General features: G+C 54.2%; 2 protein-coding genes across 2 annotated transcripts in view; both read right to left on the bottom strand.

Annotated features, from left to right (window-relative positions):
• HOXC4 (homeobox C4) overlaps nt 1-11,300 on the bottom strand; it is a 60,093-nt gene that overhangs the window by 38,981 nt on the left and 9,812 nt on the right. The gene's annotated exons all lie outside the window — the stretch shown is intronic.
• On the bottom strand, nt 3,200-7,064 carry HOXC8 (homeobox C8). The gene is made up of 2 exons (XM_046011288.1): nt 6,236-7,064; nt 3,200-4,861 (listed from the first exon to the last, which is right to left on the bottom strand). Exons 1-2 carry the CDS (start codon nt 6,669-6,671, stop codon nt 4,569-4,571), a joined length of 729 nt encoding a protein of 242 aa, XP_045867244.1. The 5' UTR covers nt 6,672-7,064; the 3' UTR covers nt 3,200-4,568.

Genomic DNA, 11,300 nt, shown 5'->3' with positions numbered 1-11,300 from the left:
TGGCAGATAACTCCCAATTTTTTTTAGAATTAAAAATAAAATGAAGGCCCAAGATCTTGGTACCTACTCCCCCCACCCCTTTGGATGCAAGGCAGTTTGAAGCCTTTTCTATCTTGTCAGGTGACCCGCACCAACCTGCCTTTTTCAGAAAAATTCTGGCGTCCAGCTGGGATACACCTTGGAGGCCCTCCCCACAAAAAGAAACTTACCATACCTTCCCCAAATTCCACCTTCTATACCAAACTCTGAGCACCTGAGGTGTCCCCCACCTTTCTCCAGACCCCTAACTTTGGCAATGAATCCAATGTGGGGGAGCCCAGAATAAATTCCCCCATAGAGACTATTTGCCAACCAGTCACAGCAGAGCCGAGTCACAGCCCAACACTCCCCATTAGCTGGAGATTTGAAAGCCCAAAGCACTCCCCTTGATCCCGCACGGAGCTGGTCCGCGTGGGGACATCCATGGCTGGGTGCCCCACCCCAAGCCATAGGGGGTCCCTCATTTCCTCCCCAAACTTCCTCCCTCAGTAAGCGAAGCAGTTCCCTCAGCCGGATGCAGAGACCTAGTTTCTTTTACAAACCCACCCATAAATTTTATAACAGGTAGTTAAAAATTACGACAAGGAAGCTCTGGCCCAGCTTTTCACAATGGGCTGCTGGGAGAATGGGATGGCGCTGCGGGCTGCTCACCGGAAATTTTACTTCTAGTCTGTGGCACAACCTGTCCTGAGTTCGGTGTAATTGGGACGAGGTAACTTTCTGGAGCCGGCAGGCAGCCAGTGGGACATCTCACTTGAGGAAGATGAGGCTGGGGGGAGGCCAATCTACTCTCCCATCCTAGGGTCCCCCCCAAAGCCCTTTAGACCACTCACTATCTCCCTCACCCACAGGTCCCCTGCAAGCCGGCACCTCCCTTGGCCTCTGCGATGAAGTGGGGAGGGAGATAAAATGCCGAAAATTAAAAAAAAAAAAAAAAAAAAAACAACAAAGAAACGAATTTGCCCCCCAACTTAATAGCTACATTATCCCATCTCTACAGTTGAGATTAGAATAATAAATTCAAAGCGAAATGAGCGAGATGCTTCAACTCAGCATTTTGAAAGATACTATTTTTCACAAATCACAAATAGCTTTCGGAAGCCACTTTGATTGGCTAATAAAAAAGTAAAGAATGGGAGAAAGTCCTATCTGCTGCCGCGGAATGGTCCCCATTCCGGTAATGGGACGGCGGGAGCATTTGGGAGGACGCGTTTCTAAAGACAGCGCATCCCGCTCGCAATTAAGTTCCCCCATAAAACAGGTTTTACCTCCTTTTCTCTCCAAACGAGAAAAAAGAGGCGGTGGGCAGAAGGGGTGGGGGAGCGGGTGCTGCAAGAAGGGGCGGCTGGAGCTGTCTTGGTCTGGCCCACCCGAGGCTTCACATCTCAAGCAATGCCGGCCGCCAGACGCACCCCGCCCTCCGACGCCCGGCTTGGGGCCACGGGCATTGCTGAGCAGGGCCAGGGATGAATGGGGCATTGGGTGTGAGGGAAATTCAGCGAGGTCCTTCGGGCCACGTAGTGTAGGGTTCAAGCAACTTGGCTACGAGGTCGGCGATGTTTATTAATAGCAATCATAATTCCACGTTAAAAAATGAAACGACCCGCGGCCGGCCCTCAGAGTCTGGAAGGGATGCCCGTGGGAAGGCCTGAGGTCGGAGCGAAATGCTCTCTTTTTGGGCCTCTCCACCGGCGGGTAACCAGTGCCTCCCGAAGCAAACAGGGTTACCTGGCTGGCTCAGCGGCTCACAGCAGGGACCCCAGGTTTTTAAAGATTTCCCCAGAGCTGTTCAAAGCTGTTCCCGGTTGCCTGCAGCCTGTGCTTCCAATCGCCAGCCCCTCTCTCGGGCTGCAGGAGTCCCTTATCAAGGATGCCTGACCCAATCCTGTATTCTCCACCACTTTGCGTGGAAGCCAGGGACTCAGATGCGGGTAAAATTACACAAAATAAGAGTAAGCCTGGGCCTAAGTCTGGGAAAATCGTTGACGGGGGGAGAGAGAGATAGAGATCTGGCTTCAAAAATATTTCAGTCTTTGGGGGATCTGGTTTTAAGGACCTTCAGAAGATTCCCATCTCCTTCCCTTTTCCCCTTCTCCTGACTGAGCCAGATGACTTGTATCTCTGGAATTTGGTATTATTTGACCAGAATCTTACTGGCATGAACAGATTGCTCTGCCTAGGATGTACAGGGGGGAGTAAGACACCCCTTTGCCCCCTGAGTCCCTGAGCCTTCAATCCCTTATTTTGGGGAATGAGGAGTCCAGTGAAGATTCTCTTTACCCTGCTGTGGCTGGGATGGAGGACTGTCCACTCAGCAGGCCCATGTCCTCACTCCCAGGCCAATGGCCCACACCATGAGGGCAGGCAGACTGCCCAATTGCCAAGGTGAAGCCAGGCCCGCTTGTAACCACCAAAACAGAGGCTAGGGTTGATGCTAGCGGCCTGGGTGACAGGGATGGCGCTGTGCTGATGGCATCTGAATTTCAGAACATGGACCCAGGCTGCTTGGTGTACAACTCACTTACCTTCCCCTTCTCCTTTCCTTTCCCCCAGGCTGAAGCTTCCTTAACCCCCACTCCTAGCCATCTTCCCCTCAGCCAAGTCCTCCAGGCTGCCCGGGGCCTCACATTCTCCCCTCTCTGTGCTGGGTGCTGGGTGCCCAGGGTTGACCACAAGGGGCATGTGGAGACCAGGAAGCCCCCCATGGTCTCATCCTCAGTCCTTGGAAGAAAAAGGCCTGGCTGTGGGAGGGGCACTGGGGCAGATTCTTTGTCTGGGCCCAGCCTGAGGCTGAGGAGGAGGAAGGTGAGTAAGTGGGGAGACTCTTCCTTCCCATTGGGATCCTGGTATTTGGAAACCCATTTAGTTTGGAGCCAAGGTTCTCCCGAGAGCATGCTTGGAGTACACTGGTCTTCTTCCCCCACTTCTGCACCTCCCCCACCTTTCACCTGCCTTCCCTGCCCAGACTACCCTCTCAATTCCTAGTGAGTTCCTCCACCTCAAACTCAGATCAGTGACGGAGACCTTTTCCACGGGGCTGGGAAAGAAGGATAAGGAAGGAAGGAGGAGTAGAGAATGGAGGGAGGAGGGGGGCGTTGGGGAAAAAGCAAGTCATTCCAGCTTCAAATATTTTTTCTCCTTTTTTTTTTTTATTATGACTCACATATACAATACAAAGTACTTGGACCAGGAACAGGGCTGCCGGGACACAAAATCTACATTCATAGCTGGACATAAAGACAAATGACCCAAAATTATTATTATAGATATATTTTAACGTTTTTTTTTTCTTTCGAGCACATTGCATAAACAGAGAATTCAAGACAGAGTTAACTATACATTCAGTGCAATTTAGTTCTACTCTACTGGGGTTAGAAGCACAATAAAAGCGCACAGGACCGGCGGGCTAGGCAGTCTCAGTTGTTGGGTTTTTCTTAGTGAAATAAGCAGCAACAAACGACAACAAAACCGCATTACGAATACTCTCAAAGCAGGATTTCTTTCTATAGGTAGTGATAAAATACGTTGGAGGTTTCTTTCTTTCTTTTTTTTAAATTTTCATCTTTTTCTCTTTTTTTCTTGCATATTAGGATTTTTTAAAATTTCTTTTTTATTTTTTCAAGATTATTGCAGGTTCCCTTTAGGTAGTATGTTAAAGATTTATTATCAGTATTATTATTATTATTATCATTCTTATTATTTTCATGATTATGGTGATTTCTGAGCACTAATACTAGTGCAGCTCAGAGGAAGCTGGGCCCAACAACAGAAATCAGACAGCGAAGGGGAGGAAGGCATGGGCCCGAGTGACCATGGGATGGCTAGGTAGGATTTTAGCCGGGATTGCAGGCTCCTATCTACCCCATGAGGAGGGGGGGAGGGGAGAGACCTGCATCTCCTTCAGGTTTCCATCAGGTTTCTACAGAAAGTCAAGGGGGTCTTTCTAAGTAGGGGAGCCCCAGAGAGGGAGAAGGGATAATCCTTGCTATCATTTAAAAAATTTCTTTAAACATCTTCCTTCCCTTCCTTCCTTCAATTTTCTTTCCTTTCTTTTGAAAGAAGTAAATCTAATGCACTAATCCTAGCATAAAAGCAAAGCCAGAAGTCTTCTTCCGCATTTTGAGAGGGCTCCCGTCTAAAATAAATACCAGAGAGGCAGGGAGGTGGGAGTGTGGCAAGAAGGGGTGAGAGAGGGGCGAAGAGGCCAGGTCTCAGACCTTAAAATCCAGGCAGGACTCCCAGAGGTGGGGGTAGGGACAAGTGTGTGTGTTGGGGCAAGGACTGAGACAGAGTCCGAACTTTTCGCTGTGTCTCGGTCTCCCCCCCTCCAGCCCCCAAACAAATAAAGATCGGGGGAAGTCCAAAGGTAATAAAACCAGAGCTGCAAGTATCTGACAGGTAGTTAGAGTTGTGAGTGTCATTCTATTCTCTATAAAAGCAAATGACAGTCGTAAACTTCTCAATTTATCCGCTACCATAAAACGAAACTTCAAGGGAGTTGCTAAGGGGGGGGGGGCTCTCTTTTTTGCTTAGTCCTTGTTTTCTTCCTTTTCCTCCTCTTCTTTCTCCTCTTCCTCGTTTCCTTCTTCCTCCACCTTCTCTTCATCTCGGGCTCCCGGCAGTTTATCCTTGTTGTTCTCCTTTTTCCACTTCATCCTTCGGTTCTGGAACCAGATCTTCACTTGTCTCTCAGTCAGTCCCAGGGCGTGAGAGACTTCAATCCGGCGCTTTCGTGTCAAATAAGGATTAAAGAGAAACTCCTTTTCTAGTTCCAAGGTCTGATACCGGCTGTAAGTTTGCCTTCCGCTGCGCCGCCCCGGAGCTGGACAGAATAGAACCCCAATCTGGTTATGTTTGGGTGGGGGCTCGGCTTTCCCCTCGCCATTCTTCCTCCCCTAAAGTCCCCCCTGTGATCTCCCCAGTTCCCCTCCCTCCTGAAGACTAAGCAGGATCAGGGAGCAGACAAGGGCAGGAAAGTTTGGGGGCTTGCTTTGGTTTGGCTTCACCTTGGTTGGTGGGATGGGGGTGGGGGCAGGGACTGAGGTCTATCAAGAAACTGGGGGATGGCAGGAGCCAGGGGGAGCACTGCAGAGTCCCCCCCCCCCCAGGTCCGCAGTCTCAGGAAACTGGCCCTTGCAGCTTTGTTTACAAGTGCAGCGTGGCATTTGGTGAGCAGAGCTTGGGGATAGAGTCTGTTTCCCAAAAGAAAGGAGAAAGATCTGGGGGTAAAGAAGGGGGCTCTGCTCACTGGCCCCTCCTTGAATCTCTCTGCCTAATGCCTTGCCAGGAAGAAAAATAATTGATCTCCTGGAATGTATCACTGCTTGGCCTGATTGCTAACTGGAGACCAGCAAATAAATCACGGGCCATCCCCGCTGGAACTTGTCGCTTTCTGGCTTCCCCTTTTACTTCGAAATTGGGCCATGAGGGGCCACCCTTGGAGGGGCTCATGGCCTGAGCCACTCTGAAGGTCTCAGGGAAAGCCCACAAACCTTTGACTGGGGGCAGCTTGGGCTTGGGTCCTCTGGACCCCAGAGCCCTCTAATCTGCATGGCCCCTCTCCTTTCCTGCACTCTTTTCTCTTCTCTCTTGCTCCCTCTCCTCTCTCCAACTGAGGGAACTAAAGCAAAGTTGGGGTGGTAGCCTTAAGGCTAGTTCTCTGAGAGGAGGCAGTGGGTACCCCAGAGAGTCAGGACACTTGTCCTTGGGATCTTGTCACCCTTCTGGTCCAGGTGGGGGAGGGAAACAGGGGTCTCCCTTTGCCCCAAGACAGCCTGGCCACTGTTCTGGACTGAGTCTTTCTGCCTTTTGGAAAGACTGGTTTGCTCTAAAGGCTGATAACCTCAGGGTCCTTGGGGCCCCTGCCCAGCCACCTCCCCAACTTTGACTTTAGGGATGGCAAGAATAGAGAGACAGAGAGGGAGACAGGCAGACAGACAGTGGTGGAGAAAACGATTTTTAACCCTTTGCGCCCAGACACCACCTTCACCCCAGTCCCCCAAATATCCCAGGCGAGCCCCGCGCCCCACCCCCAGCTGAACCTCCCAACCTCGAGAAACCCACTCAGGCACGGGGGTGGGGCCGCAGAGACCCCAAAGCCAGGAGGGAAAGCGAGGGCAGACAAAAAGGAGGCAAGGGAGGGGGGGAAGACCCCGGAGCGCGGGAGACCAAGGGGGAAAGAGAAAAGGCTTCTCACCGTGGGGTCTCATCCATGGAAACATGAGGCTGGGAGACGAGTTTTGATTTAAGTGGCCTTGTCCTTCGCTACTGTTAGTGTTGGCGGAGGATTTACAGTCGGGATATTGCACCACGCTCGCCTCTTGCTGAGCCCCATAAAGGGACTGTCTGGGGAGCGCCTCGTAGCCATAGAATTTGGAGGCGTCTCCGTGGCAGCTCAGCGAGCACGGGTTCTGCTGGTAGCCCGAGTTGGAGATGCCCGAGGTGCCGTGGTGGAAGAAGTCTTGGACGTGGTGCGAGGCGTGCTGGAAGCCGGGCGCCGAGCCGCCGGGCCCGTACACCAGCGCATGGCTCCGGCCCACGCTCTGGGGGAACCGGCAGTCGTAATAGGCCGGTTCCAGGGACTCGCCGCCTTTGTATTTGGAGAACAGGGGGTTGACGAAGTAGGAGCTCATGCTGGGCACATGAAAACCCGCCGCCCCCTCCCCTCTGGCTCGCGACTCCCCCGCCCGGTACCCCCGAAAGTCCCCTCCCCCGGGAGCGAACCCCGGGCCGGCCGGCTCCCCGGGGCTGGGCTGGGCAGGTGGGGGGGGGCGCCTGGGTGGCGGGCCCGGCCGGCTCGGCGCGGCTCCCGGGGCTGGGCGCGGGCGGGCGGCGGTGGCGGGCGCGGGCGGCGGCGGCGGCGGCGGCGGCTCTCTTCACTGTCGGTAGGTAGAGCTCGCGCTCTCGCACTTAGCTCTTTCCTTTAACAGCCCAGGCGAATTCCTCAGACTCCCGGCGGTGGCGGCGCTTACACGCGATTCGCGTTCATCAATCCACGACATGAAGACAGGCGAGAGGGAGAGAGGGAGAGAGAGAGAGAGAGAGAGAGAGGGAGAGGGAGAGAGAGAGAGAGAGAGAGAAGGAGGGATGGCGGGGGGTTGAGGGGTTCAGGGCTGGGGGGACCTGGAGGAAGGGGAGGGGAGGGAGGGGGAGGGAGGGGGTGTGGTATATGTGTGTGTGGTGGGGGTGAGCCAGCCCCAGCTAATGGCTGGGGCCAGCTTCTCCAAGGTGCGCATTCCGATTTGAGGGTGCCTCTCCCCTTTCCCCTTTCCTTCTTCTCAGACAGAGATACCTGAGCCAGCAGGTCAACCCAGGTTACCTCAACAGGTATAAGACCCTCCCCCTGGGGGGGGTTGTTGAATGCCAGCAAGAGACAGCAGGTACCCTAACCCAAAAGATGGGTACCCCAGGGGGTCCTTAAGCCTGGGACTCAGAAGGGGCAAGCACATCACTACAGCATATCCCCCAGTACTTCAGAAACCCCAAGCCTCCATGTCTCCCGCCCCTCCTCAGGGTGGGAAGCCGCCCCATCTTCCCCATCCCTAAGATCCTTTTGCCCTGCTGCTGGGTAGAGGATCGGGCTGGTGGTGGGGCATACTGCATAGACCCAGGCGGGTCTGCACTGGTCCCTTCAGACACCAGCTCCTGCCTGAAGCTTGGCTGGGGGCTCTGAGAGCAAGGCAGTTTATGGGGACAGAGGACAGGGCAGCTGGCGGGTCTCTGACTTCTGGATGGGCTGATCCAGGATGTTTCTTCTCAGGAGACTATTTGTATCTGGGTTGGATAAGACTGGAGCAGGCCTCTTACTTGTCCCCACACACTCTAGCCCTATAGGACATGCCAGCTCGACCTGGAGGGGCCCCCTGGCCTCACTACACCCCTTACTTCCCAGGCAGGCTGCCCAGGCCAGGATGTGGATGGGAACTGTCAACAGACACTCTTTAAATATTTACCCATAGTTTCTCTAGGGGGTTCCTCCCCCATCCCCAAGACTAGGTAAATTCAAGGTAATTCAATGGATAAAAGAACCTTAGTCCATCAGCACCCTTCTCACACCATAAGCATGTACAGTTATGTGGGGCTTAACACAGACAGAAAAGAGAGAAAGTGAGAGAGCTGTGAAAACGTGTGCTGTGTGCATACGAATGTGAAAGAGGAATTAGGATTTTTCCAGCCCTCCCCTTCCACAGTGTGTGAGGTTGGTGCACACAGGGCAACAGTGGGACACACTCAGGATACACACACACCCTGGATATGTCACCTCCCACCCCGAAAGGCATCGAACGCACGCTCCCTCAACTGTCATGCATGCCTGGAAGCACCCCTGTCACCTCACAGACACTGTTCGCCCAGGCACACAGGGAACCAAAGCCTGACAAACACACGTGCATCTCTAGCTGTTTGCATCAGGAAAAAATTTGCTCCCTATTTTCTTTCCACATCCTGGGGTCTCAGGTTTGGATGAGGAAGGAGGCTGTTGGAAAACCAGATCTTTTTCTTCCCCAGCCGGAGCCCAGCTCTGGAGATGGATGAAGGAATGGCAGTGCAGGAAAGGATGGAGTAGAATAACACCAGCCCCCAAGTCCCTCTAATATCTAAATAATTGCTGGGAAAATGGCCACTCTCAGCCAAATTCCCAAAGAAGAGTCACTGGTGCCCCAGCCAAAGACACTTCCAGGATCCCTTGAATATGGAGGGACCCACCTCCACCTGAATTAAGGACTGCCTAGACTTGCAATGCCCAGAACTCTGGCCCTGGAGCAGCAGGAGGGGAGGGTCAGAGAAGCGCTGTGCCAGCACTGCAGGTCTCCCTAGGGTCCAGGACAGTTGGGGACATGACAGGGGTCTCCTCCACTGCTAGAGCAAGCTCCAGCCTTGGTTTCAGCCCTGCCTTCTCTGAGCCTCCTCTGCTCAGAGTACCAAGCTGAAGGAGATGGACTCTGGGTTCCCAGCATCTGGGTCACTGGGGACTGTCATAAATATTTTCCCTTTCCTGCCTAGAAAGAGGAGGCTCGGCAGGCCAGATCCGCTCTGGGGCCTGCGCCTTATCTTTTAGAGGGTGGGGGGATATCTCGACATTTTATGGTCCAGCGAAAACCCTGCCACAGAGCTATTCTTCCAGGCCTTTGTGTCTTGGAATGCGACTGTCCCGAGTGTGCCGCCACCACCGTCTGCTCTGAGAGCCCACCAGTCCCAAAACCCCTAGCTGGACTCGATTTCCCCTTTTGGGGGTCCCTCACCTTTTCTTTCTTTCTTTCTTTCTTTCTTTTTTTCCCATTGGATTGTCTTTTTTCCTTTTACACGTATCTGGTTGATTTCGCTCCCGGAGCTTGGAAATAAAGGAACCACAAGCAGCCATCCTCGCTGGGGCGTCTCTGTCCCTCGCCCTGAGGCCTGCTCCGCCCTCCTAGGTACCACGGATTTATGTTCGTTTGTCCGGGTCATTCTGCCTTTTTGTGTTAATTACGCGCTGCCTGCTTGGTGCTTATCTCCTTTGCAAAGCGATTATTTTCGACTCCCGCCCTCCTGAGCTTCCCGAGCCAGCCACCAGAGCGAGGGCCCATCTCCCGCCGCCACTCGCGATTTATTTACACCTCGCAGGTGAGAGGATTGATTTGCTCAGAGCCAACGGGGTCGGTCTGGACCGGGGCGCGGGCCTTCTCCCCGCCGCTCCTCCGGGCGGTGCCTCAAATGTCAGTGCCGCCAGGCCGACCAGGGGCACGGCCACCGCCTCTAACATTGAGCAACAGCGCCACCTCGCGTCCACTTGCTCCAATGCAGTCCGGCCGGGAAAATGCCAACAGAGCCGGCCGGTCCCAGCCTTGGCCCGAAGGTGGGAAGTGAGAGGAAGGAGTTTCCAAATGGGTGCGAGAGCGAGGGGTCCCCGGAAGGGAGTTCCCACGGGACCGCTGACCTTTTGTTTTCCAAACTCTCCAAATAACCTTCTCAAAGATTTCGCACTATTTTCTTCTTTCACCCTCCCTTGTCGCATTAAGAGACGCTGCGCAAAGGACCTGCCGCGATCTCCCCCCTATTCAGGCGCATTTCTGGGCTCGGAACACCTCAGCTCACGCAGATGCACGCTCCGAGGCTCCCGCGACCTCCTGCCCGCGGCGCGCGCCCAAAACTGCTCCATCCTCTTACCCTGCCGCTGGTTCCGCACCGCCTACTCCGCTGCCGCCCGCAGGACTTTGGGGTGGGACGCTGACTTCTCCCTTCTTCCGACTGTTTGCCCCCTGGTTTGTAGCCCAACCCGCACCCCCCCCCCCCTCACGCGCGCTCTCTCTCCACCTCTCCCTCCCAGCCAGTGAGGTTCTGTTCTCCGTGGGCCATAGACAAAACATTCCTATAATCCGATTTCAAAGGAAAGAGTGTCCACCTTATTTAAACCATAAAACAATTAAGCCCAGACGTCTAGCCAGCTCCGCGCTGCTGTTTTGTTCAGCCCCATTCAGAATCCAGCGCAGGGAGACAAACAGCGCCATAAAAGTGGCATTTCGGGGCTGCGGAAATATACCTATCCGCTGCCTTCCCAAGTGGAACAACCTTTAGGGTTTTGTGATTCTGACAAAGGAGCCGAGGAGAGGTGGGAGGGGAAGATTAGGGCAGGAGGGCGTTTGCTAGCCCCTCTTCCCGCATCCCCCCCCCCCCCAGCTTTCGTTTCTTTCCCTAGATGTATCTTGTGTTGTGGTTTTAATTCACAAATTGTAATAAATAAAAAAAAATTGAATCCAATCCTAACCTGCAGGCGGAAGGCTGAGCTGGAACTCAACAGTGGGCTGGGCCGGGTGGGCCTGCTCTGGATCTCACGCTTTCGCCAGGGCCCTCGGAGCCCTGAGCCCTGCGGCCCTCCTTCCTGTCCGGAGTAAGGCCGGATCGAGCGGGCTGCAGGAAGCAGGCCGCGCTGACGGACGAGGGGAGGCGACAGGGCCTTGGAGCAGGGGCGGGGTGGAGGCCCGGAAAGGCCGCGCAGCCTGGGCTGAGAAAAGCCTGAGTCTCCGCAGTCAGGACCGGCAGTCAGGACCCAGGGACGTGGGTGCCCTGGCCTCCGCCCAGGGCGAAACTGAGGCCAGGGTCCCAGAACAGTGAAATGGCCAAAGGGGGGGGGGGAGAGTTTGGATTGGGAAAAGAGGATAAAGGACAGGCAAAGCACCCTTCAAAAGGACCAAGAAAACAACTGCTTCTGGAATTAAGGTGGAGGTTTCTTCAGTGGGAAAGAGAGGGTGCTTCAACCACTGGGAAAACCAGTGTTTGCGACTTTT

The sequence above is a fragment of the Meles meles genome, chromosome 7 (assembly GCF_922984935.1).
Source record: "Meles meles chromosome 7, mMelMel3.1 paternal haplotype, whole genome shotgun sequence".
NCBI lineage: Eukaryota > Metazoa > Chordata > Mammalia > Carnivora > Mustelidae > Meles > Meles meles.
The sequence above is the reverse complement of the archived record's forward strand: the minus strand, read 5'-3'. Positions and strand labels throughout refer to the sequence as shown.